Source organism: Zootoca vivipara, chromosome 4 (genome assembly GCF_965207765.1).
Source record: "Zootoca vivipara chromosome 4, rZooViv2.hap1.1, whole genome shotgun sequence".
NCBI lineage: Eukaryota > Metazoa > Chordata > Lepidosauria > Squamata > Lacertidae > Zootoca > Zootoca vivipara.
In genome coordinates, this window is record NC_142587.1 from 39759876 (window position 1) to 39785506 (window position 25631).

Here is a 25631-nt window from a genome sequence, read left to right on the forward strand (position 1 = left end):
AAGATGCCTCCTGCTTAGTACTACAAAAGAGGGGTAAAGTCCTTCATGTAATTTGAAAGCATAGGAAAATCACAGGGGGGGGAAGCTATCTTCTTTACTCACCCCAAGAACTAGCATTAGAATATACATATGACTTAAGAAAGACAACCTATTTAATTTTCTATAAAAATGTATTAACCTAATTTTCAGTCGCAAAACAGGGCTCCAATGGAATTAATCAAATAAAACAATCAACAATAAAATAATGAAGCTCACTTAAAGAAGCAGTGAAGGGAGAGATTTGCCAATTGTGTTATTGAGCTAAATTTGATCCTATCGTTTGCATTGCCTGCATTGTATAATTCTGAGTGTATGGCTTAGCCCCCCCCCCCACTCATATTCTGTGGATGCCTTTTTTCCTTAACATGCTTTTCAGTGCCTCTGCGTCTCTGGGCCAAAGTGCTATCAAGGCCGGATGGCTGGCCTTGTCTGATGCTAGCAGTCTGACGCACAGAGCAGACAAGATAGATAGGAACTCAAGCCCCACACACACTCAAGGCTGCTTGAGGATGCTACCGAGGTAGCATGAGTCAGCATGTGTTTACAAGAAGAACCGGACACAGGAAGATCCTTATATGTACTTGTAACTTATGACCCCCTTGCATGCGCATTTACCAAGAAGTGTACTGTATAAGAATCTTTGCAAACTTGTGTTTCTTTACTCTTGTCGTGAAGCTGATCACCAAGAGTCTCTCTAATCTCTAACTCTTTCTCTGAATGGAACTCAACCCCCGGTGTCATTATTGACTGTCTCTGTCCCTGCCTGGGTGCAACTTAAGAACCCTTAGTAGCTAATAAGGCTACAGCAGAGCATGACAGCAACAAAACCTGGGGGGGGGGACCGGACCTGCAAGAGTTCACAGTCAGATAGTGTTATACAAACAAGGCTTTTAGATCACGACAGAGGCAGGCAGCCAACTGAACCAACCAAAGCAGGCAGCTCCAGAAGGAACAGAATGGACGCAGCCAAAACAGGGCCAGGGGAGCAGCAGCACCATTTGCATGCAAGGTGATGGAGACGGCCAGCGGGGTGTTTCCTTTCGGCAATGTCCACTGGGACCTGGTGCTGGAGCTGAGCCTGGCCGTGCACCTGCCAGCTCTGGCGCCCCTGGTGCCAGAGAACGGATGCTTCCACCTGCACCTGAGCTGGGCCTGCTGGGTTGCTGAGGGCCCAGCAGACCACTGCTCTGCTTGCGCTCCTGGGTGGGGCGACTGCTGTGTTAGCCCTTCAACTGCCTCGCCTTGAGCAGAGCCACGAGGAAAGAAAAGTGGAATGGGCCCACCCTTGGTAGTGGCAGGCCCAGGGCGGTGCTATTCTAGCCCTTTCATTGCAATGTGCAGATGCAGCTGGAGGAGCTGCTGTTTGACCACGGCTTCCAGTGACTCAGGTTTGCCTTGCAGATAGAGGGGCAAAGGGGGTGGGTGGTCAGTCAGCTTCAGAGGGAGCTGAGGGGCGGGCAGGTTTCCACAAAGGAATTGTGCCTTTTGTGCATATACAGTGGTACCTTAATTCGTTCTGAGGGTCCGTACTTAACCTGAAACTGTTCTTAACCTGAGGTACCACTTTAGCTGATGGGGCCTCCCGCTGCCGCCACGCGGTTTCTGTTCTCATCCTGAGGTAAAGTTCTTAACCCGAGGTACTACTTCCGGGTTAGCGGAGTCTGTAACCTGAAGCGTCTGTAACCCGAGGTACCACTGTAATACTTGGTGTATAGGTCCGTTTCATCAGCACAGCAGTAGCCAGCCTGCTTCCCTCCAGATGCTGATGACTGCCAGCCACTGATTCTCGGGGTTCATTGATCATTGAACTGTAGAGTTAGAGGGGGTCCTGAGGGTCATTTAGTCCAACTCCCATCAATGCAGGAATCTCAGCTAAAGAACCCCTGACAGGTGTGTCAACTTGAATAAAATGGAGGGGTTCAGGTAAGCCCAGCCCCCGCATAATCAATCACATGACACGGCACACAAAAGTGTCCTCTTTTTGCTCTTCAAAATATGGCAACCCCAGGGGAAAGTCTACCTGTGGCATCACACCTTACACAATAGGGACACCCTGCATTCTTTTGTTGTGGAATGCCCTTCCCTTTGCCATACATGAAGCAGCAACCATTTGTTGCTTCAGATGTCTCAAAAAGGATTATTTAGGGATAAAGAACTAAGGAATATTTATATTATATTTCAAGGAAATAGTTTTAACGTCTGGGGAGTTTGGTGGGATATAAAGGATACCCAAACTACATTGTTTGCTAGCATTGATGGGAAAAAAACATATACATTCTTCACATATCCCTAAGGCAAAATGAGGCATGTAAGTAAAACAAAAATAAAACCATTTCAAGGACACCAACCTTATTCCTCTAATAGAAGAAGCTGTAAAATTCCACTCGTGAATCTGTTTCTGCAAATGGGTTAAAAACACAGATTGTTTCAAAGCAAGATTACAAACCATTATCATCGCATCACAAGGATGATCTCAGTCTTTGGGCACCAATATTTTGCTCTGAGGCAGCATACAGAAAAATTCACAAGATTGCTACTACTCACCCACCCCTTTAAAAAGTAGCAAGATGAAGAAGGGACACAACAGCAACACAGTACTCCTTGCCATTGCAGAACGAAAAATTGTCTTCCTAAATTTCATAACACTCTGAATTTCCTTTCAGTTGAAAGTTTGATGTCCATCCTAATGGCATTATGCCTTAATGATACAGTACATTTATGGAAATGGCTAGGCTCAATGAATCCAAACATTTCCCTGAAACGGGTGGTGTGTGTGTGTGTGTGTGTGTGTGTGTGTGTGTGTGTGTGTGTAGGTCCTTCAAGACATGTCAGAAAGAATAATCACAAAGTCATGAAGTATGCTGCAGCAAGCCTGTGGAAATGCTTGCCTAAACTGTCTACAGCAGTGTTTCCCAACCAGTGTGCCTCCAGATGTTTTGGGACTACAACTCCCATCATCCCTAGCTAGCAAGACCAGTGGTCAGGAATGATGGGAGTTGTAGTCCCAAAACATCTGGAGGCACACTGGTTGGGAATCACTGGTCTACAGGACTATCTATTGGCTTCTCATGTATTGGCCAGATATCTAAGAAGGATGCTCAGATGATCTGATCCACAGTCCTTGGTTCACTGATAAGCAAATATGTACATTAGCTAGAGCAAAAACAAGGACGATTTGATTGCTGGATTTTGTGGCTTAGCAACTGTGACTCCTGGACAGAGTGGGTTGAGAAGCAGTGTTACATTAGTGCTGAAGAATATTCATGTCATGTACTGAGTCATACTGAGTGTATCATTTGTACAAAACCTAGCATTTTCATAACTTGAAAGCGAAGGGCTAAATCCTTGAAACCAATTCACAGTCCTCCTATTTTCCTGCTGTAGATCTAAGAATGAAACGCATTCTCTCCCCCCACCCGCCCCTCACAAGGCTGGTTTATCGTAATGAGAATTCTGTTATCAGAATTTTTATGAGCACCCCAGATTTCATAAGTTCTCAATAGAATGTGTGATACTGTAATAAAATAAATCAAAGAGCAGAAGTTTAAAACATCATACAGTATATCTAATTCTGTTCAGGCTTTCAACCCAAAAGCATGCTACTAGTATGAAGTGTACAGAGACCAGGTGTGCAAACACCCCGCACTCTCACTATACCCCTAACCTATCCAATCACAGGGAGGCTTCAAAGCACATTCAGTTGAATTGGATTACAAGCCTCCTTCAGATCTTCCCATTTGACACAGGAAGGTTAGAGTTGGAGTGTTTGTGCCTGCATATGCTCACACATGATCTCTGTCATGCTTTGTGCCCTCATGCTTTCACGCTGAACGGCCGAAAAATGTTTGTATGATTTCCCTGGGGCTTAAGGATGGCTCCCAGTTATTAGTACCTCAGTTTTTCCATCTACGGGACAAAGAAGATACTTATGTGCCTTACGTGACATTTTTGTGAAGCCTCTTTAAAAAAAGAGTTGCACACAAAGAAGCCAAGATGTGACGATCCGAATTTCTAAAGAGAGAGAGGAAATTCACTATTGGTCTTACCACTTCTGTCGGAGACACGTGCCAAAGGGAAACAGTTCTTTCTTCCGCTTCATTGTTGATTGAAACATACGCAGGCTGGTATATCTTAGTCGGCTCTATCACCAATACCTAAACGAAGCACACACATGTTCAGTGAAACCTAACTAGATCAGTGACACATCCTTACAGCATCAGAATGCTAATTATAAGGCTGTTATCCTAAAAGGTAGAGTAGCCAACATGGTAGCCTTCAGAAGTTGTGCATTACAAGTCACATCCATCCCAGCCATCATGGCCAATACAGTAGCCAGAGATGGTGGAAGTTGTAATCCAACAACTCCTGGAGGACACAATGTTACCGTAGTTAACTAGGGAGTAAATCCCATTGAACGTGTGCTGAAAATTTGTTCAAAATTAACACTGCATTTTCTTCTTGGATGTGGATCAAACTATTTATTTAACCAGGTCTCATACAATTTATTGTACTCTTTCCTTCTTGTATATTATTTTATTCATTTGCATTAGACTGCCTCTTGTATCAAACATCCATTTATGCTCAAGCCACTTGTGTACAGTACTGCTGTTTTATTTTTTTAAAGACAATGAATTACATAGTGATACAATTACAGGTGACCCAGGTGGTGCTGTGGTTAAACCACTGAGCCTAGGGCTTGCTGATCAGAAGGTTGGCGGTTCGAATCCCTGTGACGGGGTGAGCTCCCATTGCTTGGTCCCAGCTCCTGCCAACCTAGCAGTTTGAAAGCACGTCAAAATGCAAGTAGATAAATAGGAACCGCTACAGCGGGAAGGTTTCCATGTGCTGCTCTGGTTTGCCAGAAGCGGCTTTGTCATGCTGGCCACATGACCTGGAAGCTATACGCCGGCTCCCTTGGCCAATAATGCGAGATGAGCGCGCAACCCCAGAGTCGGTCACGACTGGACCTAATGGTCAGGGGTCTCTTTACCTTTTACCTTACAATTACAGAACACATTTTTCCCTTAGAAAGTTTCCCACTTCCACCTGGCCACCCCTACAGATCAGCAGCAAAAACAGCAAGCAATAACTGCCACTGAGGTCCAGTCCCTACCAAACAGGACTTCCCAGCTCTGTCCTACTTGGCAGAAAACACTACATACAACTTGGGCAGATTTACTTGTCACTAGTTCACATGGTAGCTCCTAACATCAGGTCACAATTTTCTGTTACTAATAGTGCAATTCTAAGCCTGTCTACTCAAAATTAAGCCCTGATTAGTTTAACTGGGCTTGCTCCTAGGCAAGTGTGTACAGGATTTTAGTCCAAAATAAATCAGATATATAAGCTCTGAGCATTACAGAGACTTACTGGGAATCTCAAGCCATTAGTTGTTTCTTTAGTTGCCTCAAAAATGATATCTAACCAGAAGTTCAGTCTCTCTTGTCTAGGAGAATGTTCTATGGTGAGTTTCTTGAACCGCTGTATTAACATCAGGTTCTGAACCAATGACTTCAAATACCTGAAACACATGCATACAATCAATAATCAAATAACCAAGAACAACATTATTTACTCTCAGTTAATGACACAAGTCTTTGCTAGAATATTAGAAGTCTACTTGAAAATCAGAAGTCCTGAAAATGAAAACATAGTTATTTAATCATCATGCAAAGAATGGTGATGATGCATGGAGCATTGGAGGACTTAATGAAGTCCAATGGGGTGTGGGGGTGAGGGCAGAGAGCAGGAGATGTAACTATGTAAATTGTAATATATAATGATACATACCAAATGGGTGGTTTCAGTTTAAACAGCCTCTCTGCTGCTTGCACTGCTTTACCAATGTCACTGGCCAGCATGCTTACACTGAAGAACTGCCCGACATCCCAGTAATTGTTCATTTTTTCCAAACTTCCTTTTCTTCCCAACAAACTGTTCAATCGCACACCTTGACAAATTCACATAAAAATAGTATGTTACAAGGGAACACAATGAACCTCACAGGGCCGTCTTGAGCAGATCGCACGCCCTGGTGCTGAGGGGCGGAGATCGCTCCGCCGCCCGCCCCGCCCTCGCAGGGCGCAATTGGTTGCCGCGCGGCGCCCACCTTGCCAGGCCGGCGCCCAGCTTGCCAGCCCCCCACCGTGGTGCACGCAATTGGTTGCCGCGCGGCGCCCACCTTGCCAGGCCGGCGCCCAGCTTGCCAGCCCCCCACCGTGGTGCACTGCGCCACCGGGGGTCTATGTAGAGCCGGCCCTGGAACCTCATTCAAAGACTGAAAAGATGAAAATGTGTGTTGGTAACCATGGGAAGTATAACCTCTAAGACAGGCATCCCCAAGCTGCAGCCCTCCATCTGTTTTGGCCTACAAGTCCCATGATCCCTAGCTAGCAGGACCAGTGGTCGGGGAAGATGGGAATAGTAGTGCAAAACATCTGGAGGGCCAAAGTTTGGGGATGCCTGCTCTAAGAGTATTAGGTAGAGAAAAAATGACACAAAGGCATTAGTCTCTAATCCACAATAAGGGGCACATTCATGTCATACATTTAAAACACTATGATATACTTTAAACAGTCATGGCTTCCTCCAAAGAATTCTGGAAATGGGGGTTTGTTAAGGGTGCTGAGAGTTGTAAGGAGACCCCCTATTCCCCTCTCATAGCTACAGTTTCCAGAGTTGCCTGTGAAGAGGGACTGTTAAACCATTCTGGGAATTGTAACTCTGGAAAGGGAATTGGAACCTCCTAACAATTCTCAGCATGCTTAACAGACCACAACTCCCAGAATTCTTTGGGAGAAGCAATGGCTCTTTAAAAGTGGTATGATAATGCTTGAAATGTATGGAGTAAATATGGCCTAAATGTCAGCTGTTCCGCCTGGCCTTTGGGTTGGACTTAGTCTGACCCCTGTGTTTTCCTCCCTCATGGCTTGGATTTATGGACTACTTAAAATCAGGCTGCATTTTAGATTTTAATACTGTATTTTAATTAATTGCTTTTTATGTTTTCTTGTAATTTTATTGGTGTGAGCCGCCCTGAGCCTGGTTTTGACTGGGGAGGGCGGGGTATAAATAAAAAATTATTATTATTATTATTGGCGGGAAATAAATTGCATTCTTCATATGGTCAAAGATACTAGTCATGGACCACTGCCCTTGCAGAAGTTCATTCTAGGAACAGGTGCTTACAACTGATGCAAAACACTTGTGACATGCTTCACAGTGAGCTAAAACTACTATTCTTAAATACGGAATTCACTGCAACTTCAATTCAGAACAATGGATCCAAAGGTCCAGCTCCAAAACTGGAAATTTCCTTCATTCAATGGAACCTTTGGATCCAACCCTTTATGTATCTGACAATAATTAATAACCCTACTACTGCTGCTGCTGCAACAAGTTTTTGTTTTTGTGTTGTTCACCTATTTTCCTTAGTTCCATGGAGGTTTCAAACTGCTGCCCTGCAACAATCAGCAAGACTGCAAGGTTAATCCCAGAATACAGAGTTGACTGGAGCTCAAACCCTTTACGGTACCTGCAGAGACAAGATTTAACAAACTGGAGAAGACACTTCCAAAGAAAAAACATTTGAAGTTTCTCAGATCACAATAAAGAAGGCATGCCAGCCATTTCTTTTGTTGTTGTTCCAATTAATCTTATCTAGAAGGACAGGAGCTCATGATTTAATTGGGATTTAATTTTATTCCCTCTCCCACAACATGAGAACTCGGGGTTAGCTGGTGAACCTGATTAGCAGCAGATTCAGGATGGCAGATAAAAGGATGATCTTTTTTCATGTAACAGATGGTCAATTTATGGAATTCACTGCCATCAAAAGTGGCGATGACCAGTAGTCTAAAGAACTTTAAAGTCAGACAGGTCAGTTATTTATTTGCTAAAACTTGGTTATCACAAAAATACAGAAAATCAAATTGAAAAATACATTCAGCACACTGGATCTCATTTTGTGTGATAAATCCATTGGGCAGCTAGAGCAAACACAGACACGTTATATGTCATGGGCAACATCCAATAATATCCACCTGCTTGCACAACAGAATCCACTTATGCAATTGGACTTCCTGTTTCTCTTCTTCCCCATTCCAGATCAGACTTTGAGAGCACATGGCAGAGGAGAGGAAGGTGAAGCCCTGTTGCACGAGTGAATACCCACAAGCGCTTCATTGGATCTCACCCAGTATCTTGATTCCTATCAACCAATAAATAATACATTTTCTCTTTCCTGTTCAAAAAGAATCTATTTCAAAAAACTTTCTTTATGAGAATTATGTTTATAATGCATACGAAGAGAAGCATCTTCTCTCCAACCACAAATGCACCAACAAGAATTTAGAGATATTCTTATCTTCCCTCTAAATATGCTCTGAGCATAGTCTGAAATTTCAAAACAGTAGCTTCTCATTGCAACTCTACTTTTGGAAGACTATAATAAGATGTAACATAATACTAAAATGGTAATAATGGCAGTTTGAAGATAATATCTAGATAATGAAAGGTCCTATTCTTAACTCCCATCCAACAGGAGGCTGGCTGGTAAGGAACTTGATACTCCATGTGAAATACTTTGCTTTCCATTTCATAATTACACAGATACGGTAAGCACATTGCCACTCCTCTTACCATTCAATGGCTCTGTCCCGGCTGCTGGTGTCTTTACAGTCCGAATCAAGGAAAATGTCCTTGTAGATTCTCCCACACAAGCAGAACATGTCAGGTGCTGGGCGATCACATGTCTGCAAGACCTGCAGCATCACTTGCAATGCCTTCCCCCGGTCACCTGTGTTGTTTCTTCTGAAATTCAGACAGAAAACCACATGAATAAGCTGGTACAAAGAACCATATATTTGTATCTAACACAATTTATAACTCTGTCAATATGCACTAAACTGGGATTTGCCAATGTGGTGCCCATGAGCACAATGGTTTCCCCTGGTGCCCACAAAGCCTCTGAACTCTCACCACTCATGCACATATAAAGATGGAAAAGGAAGCTGGAAGAGTGATGCTCTTTCCCACTTCCTCTTCCAGCTCTATGTGCATTTCAAGGCTCATATTAATTCCCCTGGATATGACTTTTATCAAAATCCCTCATTAAAATGAAGTGTGCGCACAGACTCTTTCTGTCCTAGGGGTTGAGGGAAAGCAGATCAAGGAAGAGGGAAGAGAAGTGACCAGAGAAGGTAGAAACAAAAATCCAAATGTGCCCTCGGGTGAAAAAAGATTGGTGACTCCTACACTAAATACACACAATAATTTCACTAGGCAACCTTAGTATGAAACTGTGTATACAATTTCTGTTGGGAGTTTTCCAGAGCTCTAGATGTAGCATTCTGGATAGATTTTACGCAAAACATATGCAACTACAGTGTACGTTCTGTCTCTGCTCTTTTCCTCTATTCACTGAAAAGTCTTCTAAAATCATGTCCTCTGCCATCCTGAATTGCCAGCAGTCAGATGAGTAGCAGCTATATTTAAACTAACAGAATGATTTTGAATAGGGACAAATGTCAGGTTATACACTTAGACGGGAAGAACCAGCTGCACAAATATATGAGGACACATGGCTTGCTAATAGTTCATGTGGAAAGGATCTAGGAGTCTCGGTGGACCACAAGCTTAACACAAGTCAACAGTGTGATGCAGCAGCAAAAAAGGCTGCATCAACAGAAGAATAGTGTCCCAGTCAAGGGAAGTAATAACCTCTCTATATTCTGCCTTGGTGAGACCACCCCTGGAGTACTGTGTCTGGTTCTGGGCACAGCAGTTTAAGAAGGATATTCACATGCTGGAACATGGAAGGGAAACGAAGATGATTAAGGGTCTGGGAACTAAAACTTCCTGTTGAGGGAGCTAGGTATGTTTAGCCTGTAAAAGAGGAGACTGGGAGGAGATATGATAGCCATCTTCAAATATCTGAAGGGTTGTCATATGGAAGATGGAGCAAGCTTGTTTCCTCCTGCTCTAGAGGCTAGGGCCAGGACGACTATGCATTGAATCGGAGATAGCAGGTGGCACTTTCAATTATCTACCCAAAATGAAACAAAATTCCTTTCTGGCTGGAAAACATTACTAGCTGTAAACATTTATCATACAGTATTAGTACATGAAATGCAACCACACTATTTACAAATCACCTATGCTATGTTTTATTTGAAAATATTCAGAAGCAAACATTGCAGCACAAAGATTGCTATGCTTAAGTAAGCAGAATAATTCCTTCCAATGATAAATTCAGACATGATGCAATTTTCAACCGGCAAGGCAATTCTTGTTATGATAGCTTTAATACTGGATACAGAACTGTCCAAACACACAAATACATTTCCCTACAGTGATGTACTTTGTTGTCATATGGTGTCAATATCACTGATTACACATTTAAAGCAGCTTGATTAACAGGAGAAACAAAATATTCTCTTAAACATTAAAAAATACCGGGGGGGGGGGGAACAAATACCAAAAAATGAAGAGAACTATGCATTGGCAGCAGAACAAAATAACTGAAATAGAAGTTGCACACATGCTCCATGCCAGAGTAACCTCACCAGTACATACCACCATCTAAAGCGATGCAGTGCCAAGCACACAGCTGCATAACCACACCCTCCCTCTCTCCCACCTAGGTAGGGCCATACTCTCTACCATTTCAGTCTCTCATACTTATTGTTATTAAGCAAAATTATAAAACACAAAAAAGTTAGAACATAGAATCCCACTCTCAGCAGCAAAAACACAATTCCAAATACCACCCAATACTGTAATACATCACTCACTTTCTCCTACTTGAGAATAAATTCAACAATACAACATTAAAGAGGGAAATGGTTAGTCGGGTGACCCTGAAGGGAACACACCAAAGGGAAAATTAAAGGAAACTTATCCAGTGTGAGCCACTTATCCACTGCAGCAGCTGTCTTAACTAGCCTCTGGGCTGGATCACAAGTCAATTGGCTGCAGCTGTTAAGAGCTGCATGTGAGAAACAACAAATGGTAAAAACTGTGAGACTGATTTTGCATGGGGAACTGCAATTCCCTCGCTACTCAGTGATCCGTTACTTGTGTGCTTCTCTCATACAAAATATTGCAACACCTTTAAAGAGGTTCCAGCTTTTACGTGAACCTAAAAGCCCAAACTACATTACCATTATCTGAACTTAATGAACAAACTACCCATTTTTCGGAACGCTGCCTCATCTTTATTTGGGTGGCTATGAAACAGGTGCACAAAAGCAGTAACTGTACCTATTCCTTGTTTATTATGAATGGTACAAAAATAAAACTCAAAGCCTGTGTTACCAGGAAAAGGAAGGTAGGCACCAAGATTAGTTCTGGAACGGCATGGAATACAGCTGAAATTTAAAAAGAAGATAGCTATTTATCTGCTCTCCAAAGGTGATTTGAGTTCTTCCTGAATTCATGTTGTCAGAAGAGTTAAAAATATTATAAAAATTGCATACAAGTCACTGAGCATGCCCAAAGTAATCTTTAGATCCCAGCCTATACCATACATTACGCATGTGCATATTGTTTGGAAGCTCTGAGAAGTTCCCCTGAAACAACATGATCACAGGAACCTTGTTTGGCTTCCTTTATTTTATAGGAAGTTGTTTGGTTTCCCTTATGGGATTTTTTAATAAAATAATAATAATCTTGATCTATTATGGTGCACCAAAAGTTGTTTCTTCTCTCTTACTACTCAACACCTTTTGTTATTGGAAAAGCCCGGCAGCTGAGAGGACTTTTGAGGTGTTGGCTTAAAGGGCGCCTGTTGTCAGTCCTGGCAGTGACTCTGGCCATCCTTCATCATGTTCCATCTACTGACAATATTTAGGCTATGACTTCAGCCTTGAAGCACCTGTCACCAACAGTTTACTATCCGAGTTATCATTTATAAACATGACCTCTGTGCTATATTGCGCAGTAATGAAAATGCAGGACAGCTGAGCCTATAATAAGTATGATGAAACCATTCACAAAGTAATTGGCGTTTAAAATAAGCACACGCTGTATTTTCATATTGTGGCGCAAACTATCTTAGGTAATTTGCCTATTATAAATAACTTGGGTTGGGCTTAACCCAACCTTTGTTTAATTTCCAAGCAAAGGGTCTGCTGGTTTCTCTTTAAGGTTTCCAGACTCAAAAGAGAGCAGGGCAATTAAAGGCACACAAGTCCTGTCCTCTATTGAGTCTGGCAACCCTATATTCAATAAGTACCCAAAAAGGCAGAAACAAGGGTACCTGTCTGTATACTGTATACCGGGAGAAAATTGCTGCGTATGTGGGGGTAGCATGCACTAAAAAAAAACCCAGTTCTCACACTGTGTGGAACAAACTTCCTAATGAGCTGGTTATCAGCTGGAGCCCCTCTCCTGCAGAGCACAGTGATCACTTAGATATATGATGGATAAGTCAATCTGATAGTAAGAGCTGTTCGGCAGTTGAACAGACTCCCACAAGAGGTGGTGGACTCTCCTTCCTTGGAGGTTTTTAAGCAGAGATTGGATGGCCATCTGTCATGGGTGCTTTATCTAGGATTCCTGCATTGCAGGGGGTTGGACCAGATGACCATTGGGTCCCTCCCAACTGGTAAGTTTGTATGATCTTTTTGGTGCCTGCTCCCGAGTTGTATAAGATTTTGTAGCCCAGCACTAGCACCTTGAACTTAGCCCAGCAGCTAACATGATGGCAATATTCTTCCAGTCTAGAAGCAGCCTCAGTCGTCTTAGCAGCTAAAGCTTGTAAAGGCCACTCCTGGCCACTTAAGTCACTTGGGCCTCTAATGGCAGAGATGGCTCCAAGAGCACCATGGATTAAACTTACACTTTTAAAGAAGAAGCTACATATACTTCAATTATCAGCCTACTAAGCAGAATCTAGTCCAACAGTGTCTGTAGGAAGATTTGAAATATTTTCCGGGGGGGGGGAGGGAAAGAGATACAAAAGCGGTGGCTGGAATGTCATCTGTTTAAGTAGAATGGATTGGGTGTGGAAATACACTTGGAATGTTTGGGTCACCTTCATGTAACAAATATCCGAGTCTGTGGTTGCAATTACAGTTTTAAGTTGAAGATGCCTTTGCACTAATGGAATAGTTACCTCTCTCTGTAAATGTATTCACACAGGAGTTAAATCTTACCGATTCAGTGCAAATGCATAATGAAATTTGATATTGTGCTGATCAGCCAGATCGCAAGTAGGGAGCATTTCCAGTGTTTCCACCAGCTTCACCATGGCATCATAGTCCTAACAGCAGTTTAAAGAGGTAACAGAGGAAAGCATTACTAAGCAAAATTCATCCATCAGACGGTTTTTACTTACTCTGTGACCATGAGCAACAACTGCTTAAAAAGATGTATAGGCTATCTCCTTGATACTCCCTTCATCCTAGGACAAGATCTGCTAGAAATATATTCTCTGCCTACAAGGAACACACAGGAGCCAGAATTTATGAACTAACACAATCCTGAATGGAACGCATCCTTGCATGTGTTAACAAGCCACTTACACCATTCCACTAGATGGCTGACATTGCTCTTTAAGCATTATTGCATTTCTAGCTGAAGACAAGCATGCACTGCAATGGAAAGCATTTTTAAAGCAGTCTTACTCATAATCTCCTAGTGGGGAATTATAACCTGAAGGGTACTAAGTAAAATCAACACATTAAACTCAGATCACAGGGTCAGATAGCAAGAAGTTATGTGGCTCATTTCCTCAACTTCCATATCTTGTTGACAAACATTACAGAAAAGGGCAGAAACATCTGCAGCAAATTAATGTAAATAAAACACTGATATCTAGGGTTGCAATATTTCAAACAGTGAAAATCAGGACACACATGTTGTTGGGGCCAAAGTTGTTGAGCTTTTTTGTGCTATTTTTAAGGGAAATCGGCAAAAACGACACAGTCGTCATGAATCCGGATTCCGTAGAACCCAATGATTCTGAACTTAAGATCACCTTTAAAAATATTTTAAAACCAAAAATGGTAAAACCTTAATAAAATAACATTGGGGACATGTACTATGTATTTCTGTAACATACCTGGATATCTCGATATGACAGAAGTAAGTTGATTACAATGTCAGAAGTGAGGACTTCAGTATTATCCATACGAAGTTTAATCCTGGTGAGTTCCTTTGCCAATTCTTCTCCTTGATACTTCTCTCTAGCTTTTCTAATGTCATTTAACAGAGTTTCCTTGTAATATGTACTAGAGGAATTAAGCACAGCAGAGAAAGCATTATTACTACCTTAATTGTTATCTAGGGCTGGTGAAATATGACCACCAAAACATTAAACCTTGGTTTCTCTGAGAGATCCTTCCTGGGAGATATGGAGAGGGATGCCAAATCTCTTTATTGAAAACAATTAACAAACATTAGGAACAGAAAGGTCTAATTACCTTAAAGGCTATGTGAAGATGACATATCAGGAAGAATAGAACCATGGAGGGAATGTCCCTGATCCTACTCTGACAGTGAGCTCTGCATAGTTTTTGTAAAATAATAATAATATGGAGGATGTTACAAGAAGGCTAAATTACTGCATAGGCCCCAGCCACAGAGCTGTACCTGTACCCATGTGGCACAGATTGGTGTGAATGAAACCCTCTTTTTAAAGTAAAACCATAGAGGTAGGAGGCCAGAAAAGCAGCAGGAGTGAGCCCATGTCCCTCTGCATATTCAGAAGCTAACTACACATTATGTTGATTCCTTGGCTTGTTGCCACATCAGAGGATTTTAAATTTGATACAAAGCATGTGGGAGGGAGGAAATTTCAATCCATGCGCTGCACTCAGCAACAGAACACCCCCAATTTGTTTATTAGCATCACTAATAGGATCCATTTTCATCAGAAAAAAGGCTGGGGAGGGAAAGGTTAAACCTGCCACCCCCACATACAACAGCACCAATGTAAATCCCCCTCTGCAATGTGCCTAGGATTATTATAATTTAACCGCCATGCAGTTATCAACATGCATAGTTTCACGGTAGGCATGATTTAGGAGGTATAAAAAGGACTTAAATCACACTGAATTTGTGGAGGGTAGGGATACAACCAGCCAGTATGATTTTTCTAACCAACTCTCCATTCCCGCTTCACACACACATTTTTTTAATCAAAACAGAATCAGAACTAAGGTTGCTATCAATGCTGAACTTTAAGAAAAAATATATGAACAAAGCTTAATGAAAGTAAATAACAGTATGTAAGCTATCACACTCAATGGCTAGAATCCTAAGATTCTTCATAGTATACCCAAGGGATTGCATGAACAAAGTGGCATTGCTAACTTTTTAAAATGGCAGAACTTCATATTGTGACGTATCAAAAACTGCTTTTTAAACTACCTTCAGTTTCAAAAGTAGTTCACCCTATAGCAAGGTAGGAGGCTTATGTTATCTTCTGGATCCTGGCCAAGATTAAATGTACCCTACAAACCAAAGTTGAATCTACACTCTTGTTTTCTGAAAAATCTGGCTCTAGAATGTGAAATTAGAAATAAATTAGGTATATGTAAACCACACTGAATAAAATGGGACATAACCATTTAACTAGGATCCTAAAGATGTTTGTAAGGTCTGGCAGATTCTTGAATTTTGTTCCGACTGTTCTTAATATTGAATTTTAAATTGTCGTAACCAGCCCTGGGTCCTGATGGTGAACAGTCGGTAACAAACTTAATAAATAATAATAGATTATTTGGGGAGGAATTACATAATTGATATCATTGCTACTTAAGGAGTGGACCTGTTTCAAATGAAAAAGTAAACTTTTCAGAACCCAAGCACTGATTACTAAATATAGAATATGAAATTGATATAAAATCAAACACACCTTAATCATATGCAAAGTCGCCTAACAGAACAACAAATGAGGTCTGATGCAAGGACAGTGTTAAGTGAATTTAACTTGATTTAATGTAGTGGCCTATTGTAATATAGCAGCATAATTTAATGTACTTGTGGCTGCAAAGGAAGAATCAAGAGCACGTTTACGAGAGGGCTCCGATTTTTTCTTTTGAAGTTGAAACACCTAATGTAATGGTGATGTGACTGACAGGTGGACAGCTGTACCTACCTGTCAAAGTAGTCAGCATGGGTTCTGAATCTGGCCCCCTTAGCTGGAACCAGTTCCCCACCCTTGAACTCTACCACTATAGAAACGATCACAACTTCGCTCATCTACCAAAAATGTAACTTGTAATTCCCTTTGTCCTTCATCTGGTCTTCCGACGTCGCTCTAATTAGCAAGCTAGCTTTTACACATCAGCACATTGTTACTGTTACTACCAATGAGTTTTGTAAGTAACGTTTACTACTCAAAAACAAAATAACTCCTGCTGATGACTGTTAAGATATATTAAAGTTTACCTGCCATGGTAAGTCTTTAGTTACAGTCCCATGGGACTAACAAACATCAGACAGAATTGAAGGATACTAGTCTAAAAGCATCTTATTTCAACCAGGGGCTTTGAAATCTATACTAGATTTATTTTTATTCCCTTCTCCCAGGGGCTGGTCTGACAACTCTGCTTCCATGTACTGTTAGTATATTGGAAAATAACCACAAGTTACTATACCTAGCTGCATGAGAGGGATACAGTTTAGCTCGAATTAAGACTCCGCCCAATGTATCAGGCAGGGAAGATATATGGGTGCTAAAGATCTTGGAGCTTCTTTAAAAAACAAAAACAAAACCAACAACAACAACAGCAAGAATCCTGGAAGCTACGGTACTATAGCTAAAAGAGGAAAGTGTGTAAAAAATTACCATGATGTGACATGAATGTCCTTGAGAAGGTTGATAAACCTGTCCATCAATGGAGCGCACAGAGGCCCCAAGATGGCGTCCCAGTTGGGCTGCATGTACTCAGAGGCTCTCCGCTGGGCATCACTTTCACAGCAAAAATAATCCGCACATGGCGTTACAATGTACGGAATGAAGTAGTAATTGCCACTTGAAGCCTAAAAGACGACAAAGGGTCAAACTATTACGGTAGGACAAAGTAAGAATGATACTCTTAAGGGTTCTTTATGTTCATCCCTTTAGGAAACAAGGAGCATTCAACAGGCAACAGCATAAGCAGAAACGCCAGCACCCCTTGCAAAGTTCAAATGCTCAGTTTGAAATTAAAGCACAATATTCACAGCCATCCATAGCAGATATCATTTAAGTTAGGAATCGGGAAGCTGTGACCCTTCAGATGCTGCTGAATCACAGTTCCCATCTTCCTTGACCATTGATCATGCTGGCTGAGACAGAGAAGAGTCTGAAGGACCACAGGTTTCCGCCCACCCCAGACTTGAGTAAAGTTTAGCATTTATCATGAAATAAAAACACAAGACTTTTTCTGTAAAGCTAAACAATTTCAAATAGTTTTTTTTAAAAAAAATGAGGTAAGGAAAAGTCTAATTACTTTTGAACACACCTACTTAGACAACCATTTCCCCTATCTCCTGACCTAAACCTGTTTGAATTGTTTTCTGCTATTTTAATGGCCTTATCACACATTCTACTTGCATACGTTTATTTTAATGTACTGATGGAATTGTTTTACTGCGTAGTTTATTTATTAGTGTTTTGCAGTTGGTTTTATACTTACAAATGACTTAGAAGCCACTTTGGCAATTTAGCGATATACAAATAAATAATTAGTAATAAAGTTTCTGGATAATTAATACTAGGGGTGTTATTCAACTAACTTTCACTCATAGTGGATCCTCTGAAATTAATGAACGTGACAAGGTTAGGTCAATTAATTATAATGGGTATACTCTGAGTAAAAGTTAACTTGATACTACCCTATAACTAGAAACATGGTAGTTTATGGGCAGAAGAGTGGAATGTCTGTGAGTGGATTTTTTGTTTTTGTGCTACTATGGCAACCAAATGGAAGAGGGTCCCCATGTCTTTAATTGCAGGTACCATGGAGGGAAGGCGCATTGGGATCCATTCAGTGTGCTCAGCTGTGCTAAGTACTGAATCAGCTGGATATCTCAGTTGGTTAGAGCAGGCATCCCCAACCTTTGGCCCTCCAGATGTTTTGGACTACAATTCCCATCTTCCCCAACCACTGGTCCTGTTAGCTAGGGATCATGGGAGTTGTAGGCCAAAACATCTGGAGGGCCGCAGTTTGGGGATGCCTGAGTTAGAGCATGGTGCTGATAACACCAAGGTGGAAGGTTCAATCCCCGTAAGGAACAGCTGCATATTCCTGCATTGCTGGGGGTTGGATTAGATGATCCCCAGGGTCCCTTCCAAATGGAAACATGATCTGAGAAAGAAGAAACCAAATGCTAACCTAACCAAGAGCCACAGAATATTTAGAGTAACATAGAAACCTCTGTTTCTGGAGGTCAATAGCCATGTTCTGATTCCACGTGCATTTCGCGATGGAATGTCACATAGGACATCACATGACTGTAAGATGGGATGTTACATTATTTATGTGTGGGAGCATTCAAAAGGAAGCTAGCATGGCACAGTGAGAAGGGTTTTCCCCCTCCCTGATGAGCAGGGAGATGTGTTTGTGTTCAACACAGGGAACCTTTGGCACACTGACATTTAAGCACTAAATCCACAACCTGCTGGCCACAGCATTACAGTCCCATGAGAGCCATGCCTCACAATGCACAGAATGGTTATCAAGATCATGGCTGTACAGTTCTAACACACCTACCAACTACAACTTGCACAGTTATGTTATTCTGCAACTTCAGGGAGCATTAGGATGCCATCAAAAGTGTGTGTGTGTGTGTGTGAGTGAGTGAGAGAGAGAAGATGAGGGGAGATTGTGGGTAAGCTATTTTTCATTCTTATAGAATATCTCAAAGAAGAAACTGCATATGAATGACAGTTATAATGATGAGTATGCTAAAAACCTGTGAACAGAGCCCAAAGAGTGAAAAGTAGGACACATCTGCTCATAAGCATTCCATATTACCATCACAATTCAGTGCTAAATGTGAAAAACACGAAGGGGTGCTTTTATTATAAAAAAACAATTCCTATGTGGAAAAGTTTTTGCCAGCTCATTGCTTCCAACAATTTTCAGGACACAAGAAGTTGTGAATTACATGGACTGAATAAGGACATCATGTGGGCTTTGGTGGGATCAGGTGTGCTCAATAAACACATTATTCTGATGTTCAGATGACAGCGGGTTCAGCAGGCAGAAGAGCTCTGAGTCCCTGTTTTCCCAAGGCTTTTAAAGCGAGGGCCTAATCATGGTAACACTAGAGTGAATCATGGATTTCATTAAGGGTTCCCTTACCTCTATAATTCAAGCACTGTACCCCCTTCATTCTACCTCCTAAACCCCATATAGCAACAAACTTAAGAGTTTTAGATATCTGTATCTAAGGAGACTGGAGAAATAATACACACACACACACACACACAATCAATCAATCACAGGGAACAAACACTACACATTAGGTAATTTGGTAGTTTTGCTCAGAGGAAAATGGGTCATAGTGCTTTTTGCAAAAGAATTGGAAAACTCATTAACTCTTCATGCTTCAATGTCCCTAGTTCATTGATTGGTTTATTTTTTGCGCGGTTTCTCTTGCTTCTGTTATAAAACATTAAGAACTGAAACTGGCACAAGGCTATCCTCAAACAATTACGGTTGGTCTACTTAGTTGTATACCTCTATTGATAAGTATATCAAAACTGGCTATAGCTTTTTCCTGTTGAATAAACTCTTTTTTCACAAAGCACTCACTTGTATCCTCATCTGCCCCTGAGCTCAACTCCCTCTCTGGACTGCCAGCTAACTTTGAGGCTGATTCTTCTTAGTTGGTGAGCATGTGGCTGGAAGCTGGGCAGGAATGTCCCTGCCAATGTCCCTCCACTAACCCAAGCTTCCTGGTAAGGGGGAAAGCATCTCACAGTAATCACAACAAAAAAGCAGCACTATAACCAAAAGTCCATCAGAAGCTTAAAAACAGCACTAAGAGGTAATATTGAAAAGCATGGGGAAATGAAATTTTACCCGAGGCCGACAAGGTGAGCCTCACTGAGAAGAGGGCTCCATCAACAGCGTGCTACAACTGAGAAGGTCCAATCTCTGGTCACCACCAATCTAACTGAAGCTAGTGGGACAGCAGGGAAGAGGGCCTTTGAGGTCCATCTTAACAGCTGGACAGGTTCATGCAAGAGAATGCAGTCATATAAATACCCCAGTCTTAAGCCTAACTTGTGCTAAGTAAAGGAAACAGAATGTAAAGCTTTCATGTATTTTTTCCCATTGTAGTAAATACTGTATACAAGAATTTTCTTCAAGCACAAAGGGTCAATTTCCCATTGAAAGAAGAAGAATGTGAATGCAAGAAAATATGTTCTCCCAAGAAGGAAAACTAAAGGTAGCTACAATGCGGTACACTGTAATTCAAATGTTCTACCCACTGTATTAACATAAAGTGTAATAGAGGAAAAATATAACTGCACAGCAAAGACAAGGCAGGAACCATTCATTAGAAATAACTGCAAAGCATGGGAGAACACCATTTGTTAAAATGACTTTAAAGCTATTAAATGCATTGCCTGTGGGAGCATGATCAGGATTTCAACTTAAATCAGTAGCATTAAGGAGTAAGACAAATATCACCTAAATAGCAAATCTGCAACCAAGTTATATTTTAGAATTCTGCATGTTATCAGTATTTTCCATTTAAACAAGAATATGACAGCACACTGATAGCGTGAGAGGCACTGCAGTTACCACTGGGTAACATGGGTGGTAGCTCTCCCCCATGTCATTTGGGGAAGGTGGGACAATATCAGAATGGGGAGGAAGCTTGGCTCCAAGCTTGGTCCTTGGCTTCTCATGCAGTGTGGGAAGGAGTCATGTAGCAGAGGCTCTCATGCTAGGAGCTTAACGTAAGCAAGCAGAGAGAAGCAGACATGTAAACTAAATAATACTAACTAAACAACAAACTATTTTGAAATCAAAGAGATAACCAAGGGGCCCTCCAGATGGGTGTTTGATCGCAGATATATTCTGCAACATGCCCTTGACATAATAACACTGCATTAGTGGTGGACTTATTCTGCTTTAGTTTGCTCTGCGATGCTTTCCCAATGCTACTACATTATTGCTATCCAGAGGAACTAAAGTGCAACCAAAGCAGGACAAAAATAAACCACAACATTGTGGTATAAAAAGTTATGGGATTTCACCATAAAACTACCGGATATGCACTGAACTAGAAGTGAAGCTGTTTGACCACCCAAAACCTTTTGCAGGCATAAACAATATTGAAAGCAGGATTGTACGTGACCATACTGACAGATTCACAAGCATGGAAAGTCATGCATGTGCGATAGAAAGTACATCTGAAAGGGCCCTCAACGTTGTTTTGAAATATCAGGGCAAGAATGCTTTCAAAAGCATAACAGAGAAAGCAGTATAGAGCACAGCCACACTTATAGAACATTCAGGGAAATAATAGAATGATACATACTTTGCCCATCATACCACCACTGTGGTATTCTGGAGGTAGTTGTACTTGAAGAAAAGCTTTGCGGTTGGCAACTGCAGCCTACTCCAAATTGTAATGGGACATTACGCAAAAATGGAGATCATAGGAGTATGCATATTTTAAAGAAAAGACACACAGAATAGAAAAAAAATGTATTAAAAAGAGGGGAACAGCAAAATATGACACAGATGCATCAAGCACAGCATTTTTCTTTTAAGTGTTTATGCAACTTATAGTGGAACTGCAGAGACGTAGATCAACTTGCTACAAACCCACAGATGAAACCATACCAATGTTGTATCAGTCGCTTTCAAAACAAGCCACTTTCAAACCATAGGTTATAAAGCTTCTTTCATTAATTAACCAGTAATCATTTTAACTGGCCATCTCTCTCTCTCTCTCTCTCTCTCTCTCTCTCTCTCTCTCTCTCTCTTTTTGTATGATGTGACAACCCAAGATTCTATGGCAATATAGCTAACTGTTGGAGAAGTTCTTCTTCTGTATGGCAGGAGGAAAACAGAGGGTACATATGAGAGCGAAAGGCTTCGCTCAGGTTCATTCAAGCATGTTCACATCACCCTTAAACCATGGTGCAATCAAGGCATGTGTTTAAATATGTGAGCTGCAGTACACTAATCTGCACATGTCACAATCAATAGTCAGCAGATGCCATCTCTCATAAATTTATCAAATAATCCAGACTCTTCCTTAACACAGACATTTTTAAAAATTAAAACACAGAAGTCTAGAAGAAATCTAGAAAAGTAGTATTGCAGTATACAGGTATAGTACAGTGGTACCTCAGTTTGTGATCTCAATCCGTTCCGCTCCCCGAATTGGTCGCTCCCCAATGCACGCTTCTGCACATGCGCGAAGCGCCGATAGAGCACTTCTGTGCACAGACACGCTGTGCAGATCGCTTTTGCGCATCCGAGCGCCGCGGAACCCAGATGTAAACACTTCTGGGTCTGCGGTGGTCGGAAACCGAAGCGGTCGCAAACGTAGGCGATCGCAAACAGAGGTTTGACTGTATATAGAAGCTTCTATATACGGGGCTTCTAAACATTACTGTTTCTATTAATTCCCATATGTGAAGTCTTGCATATTTCAGAGATCATGACACCTTAAAAACATGTGTTTTTCAATTCCACATTAGTTTAGGAAAATTGCAACAACCTGTTGTCTCTTGGTTGGGGGTTTGTGTTTCTTGTTACATTTGCTCTAACAAAACATGGCAGGCTTTTATTTTATTTTTGGATTTTAAGGTTTTGGGCAACTTATTCTTATCTACTCCCAATAAGCACTAGTGCAAGCTTCTCTTTTCATACGTTAGTCTGGCCAATCTATGCAAAAGGAAGTCATGAGAAGTTAGGAAGTATAATGCAACCTGCCATAAATAATAGACATACATTTTACGTATTTCTACAACAATGCTGACCCCTCAGAAATCAAGGAGCACAATCTGTTTCCAAAACCATTACTGCACCATGGTAACACTCTGAGAAAGAAGAAACTGTTCCACTACGCTGAGTTATTTGCAATTTATTTCACAGATAAGTGCTTTGACAGGCTCTGCAGAGTTGTATATACACCATCCATGGTTGCAAATGGCAGTCAGAGTTCAACTCTCCAAGGAGCTTTGGGCACATACAGGGGCATAAAAAGGATGACCTTTAGTTACATGCAAGGGCAGTTCTGTTTTGGGAACCTAGCTCCCGGATGTTAGAAGCAGCTCATAATTCATGATTTAAGATTCTCAGAGGGGCAGTAAATTAGCAAGACAAAATATTAATTGTTTGCTTTGTAAAGTCAAGGAGGATAACATCGCTTTTCATTCGTATCTCATAATATTTTACTGCTAGAACAACAGAAATTGACAAATCCCAGGGTGTTGTGTGTGTTTAAAAAAAACCTACTGGTAAGTCTTCCCACTTGTGTAAGGCTTAAATTGGTTCCAGATCCTTATTATTCAGAGCACCTACAAAACTACTCAACTAAGCTCAAAGGCCATGTCCCAACAGATGCATTCTACTGCTGACACAAATGTTCCCAGCTTCATTTTCCAATCATTTCCTCCATTGAAAATATTAGTCCTGAGTTAAACATTCTGGTGGGGGGTGGGATTGATCAAATTGTTATCAGAGAGTAGATAGGGGAAAAAAACATTTCCCATCTTTCATTTTTAAAGGAAGACTAAGAGCAAGCACCCCACCCAACAATTGGGGGATACCTAGTAGCTTAAAATCATGCTCAAATGGATAAAAAAAATTCACAGAAATCTCCTGTACTGTTGCACCTTGGTTGTCAAACACCCTGGAACTTGTAAGTTTTGGCTCCTGAACGCCACAAACCCAGAAGTGATTGTTCTGGTTTGTGAACATTCTTTTGGAACTTGAACATCTGACAGGGCTTCCGCGGCTTCTGATTGGCTGCAGGAGCTTTCTTCAGCCAGTCAGAAGCCATGATTTAGTTTTCGAACATTTTGGAAGTCGAACGGACTTCTGGAACGGATTCCATTCGACTTCCAAGGTATGACTGTATTAGGTTTAGAATGGTCCTGAACTACCGTGTTTCCCCTTTTTTAAGACGTAGTCATTATATAAGCCATAGCAGGATTTCTAAGCAATTGCGCAATACAAGCCATAACCCGAAAATAAGACATACTGATAGACCCTTCACCCACTAGCAATAACCCCCCTCCCGCCAGCCAACTCCCCCCTTAAAAATCTCTCCCCATTTTGCTGTCGCTCCACAGACACGTATTTCCTTTAAAAGCTTGTAAAAATGCACCGAACAGCCGTAGCTGCTGGCTGCCGAAGCCTTGTGATTTCCCTTCCCCGTTTCTGAGAGCATTTTTTTAAATAAAAAGATCCAAAAATAATTTTTTTAGCCAAGCTGTGTAAGCTCTACTTGGTGAAGGGGAGAAAAGTGGGGTGGGGAGGAGATGAAGGCACGAGGAAGAAAAGAGGGGCGATTGAAGAATGCAAAGGCTGTTTTCCCTTTTAGGGAGAGACCTCCGTGCGCGCGTCTGTCTCTCTCCCCCCCCCTGCGTCTCTCTCTCTCTCTCTCTCTCTCTCTCTCACACACACACACACACACACACAGCCCACCTCTCGCTTCCCCCCACCTTTCCCTAAATTCCCTTCCATTCAATGCACGTTGATTTCCTCTTAACGGGAATCTCCTGTGTCTGATTGTTGTCTCATTGCTTTTACCGGGCATAAAGCAGCCTTTTAAAAATCCTGCTGCAGTTTTCTTTCTACCTTATGCTGCTTGGTTGTCTGTGGAGCTGCCCCTTTAAGGATTTGTAAGTAGTCTGGATCGCAGTCCTTGCCTTGGGGACTTTTATTTATTTATTAAGGACTTTTTCCTTCGCTGTTTGCGAGCTGCTAAAAGGAGCTGCTAAACGCTGCTTTACACAAAAGTTAAACTGCCGGTCCTAACAACACGTGCTTCCTCACCTCGCTGGCTCAATTGCTTCTCAATTGCTACCATTTACCAAGTCAGCAATCTTAATTGCTGCTTAGCTGGCTTCTTTGTTCTCAGCAGGTAGCTTCTTTGCTATCAGTGATAGCACTGCAAAGTGCTATGTTGTTGGAACTTCAGACAGTCTTGCAGTCTTGGGCAGCTGGCTGGTAGAGATCCTTACTTGCTTTAGGTATAGGCTACTGCTAGGACTGTATCACACAGATAGATTCCATTATACTGGTTTAGATTTAAGAAGCTCCAGTGTAGCAGATTGCTATTAAGTGAGTCCCCACCTTGGAGGAGAGAGAGAGCAGCCCTTCGCGAACATCCCAGGGCCGGGGAGAGAGGGCTGCACCAGGGACGCACACACCTCCCTTCCCTCAGACTCGTAATAAAAATACCAGTAAGACATCCCACCAAAAATAAGCCACCCTGTGGTTTTTTGAGAAAAAAAAGTAATAAGACGGTGTCTTAAAAAGGGGGAAACACGGTAAGCTCCTGTCTCGCTGTAAGGAACAGTTCTATGTTGACTTTCTAACACAAAGCTAAGTCATAGGCTCACTCAACTCAATGCAATGCAAAGGTTGCACATGCTTGTAAGTTTTACACAC

At 41.7% G+C, this 25631-nt stretch overlaps 1 protein-coding gene across 2 annotated transcripts in view; it reads right to left on the minus strand.

Annotated features, from left to right (window-relative positions):
- The window catches only part of MAP3K15 (mitogen-activated protein kinase kinase kinase 15), a 66698-nt gene that overhangs the window by 20011 nt on the left and 21056 nt on the right, over nucleotides 1–25631 (minus strand). The window contains exons 4-13 of one of the 2 annotated variants that reach the window (XM_035116513.3): nucleotides 21535–21612; nucleotides 16838–17031; nucleotides 14105–14273; nucleotides 13197–13303; nucleotides 8680–8850; nucleotides 7461–7573; nucleotides 5830–5989; nucleotides 5410–5560; nucleotides 4086–4193; nucleotides 2388–2437 (exon numbers count right to left, since the gene is read on the minus strand). In XM_035116513.3, coding sequence (XP_034972404.3) covers nucleotides 2388–2437; nucleotides 4086–4193; nucleotides 5410–5560; nucleotides 5830–5989; nucleotides 7461–7573; nucleotides 8680–8850; nucleotides 13197–13303; nucleotides 14105–14273; nucleotides 16838–17031; nucleotides 21535–21612 — 1301 coding nt within the window. The remainder of the gene's footprint in view (nucleotides 1–2387; nucleotides 2438–4085; nucleotides 4194–5409; nucleotides 5561–5829; nucleotides 5990–7460; nucleotides 7574–8679; nucleotides 8851–13196; nucleotides 13304–14104; nucleotides 14274–16837; nucleotides 17032–21534; nucleotides 21613–25631) is intronic. The other variant, XM_035116515.3, reaches the window with a different exon arrangement.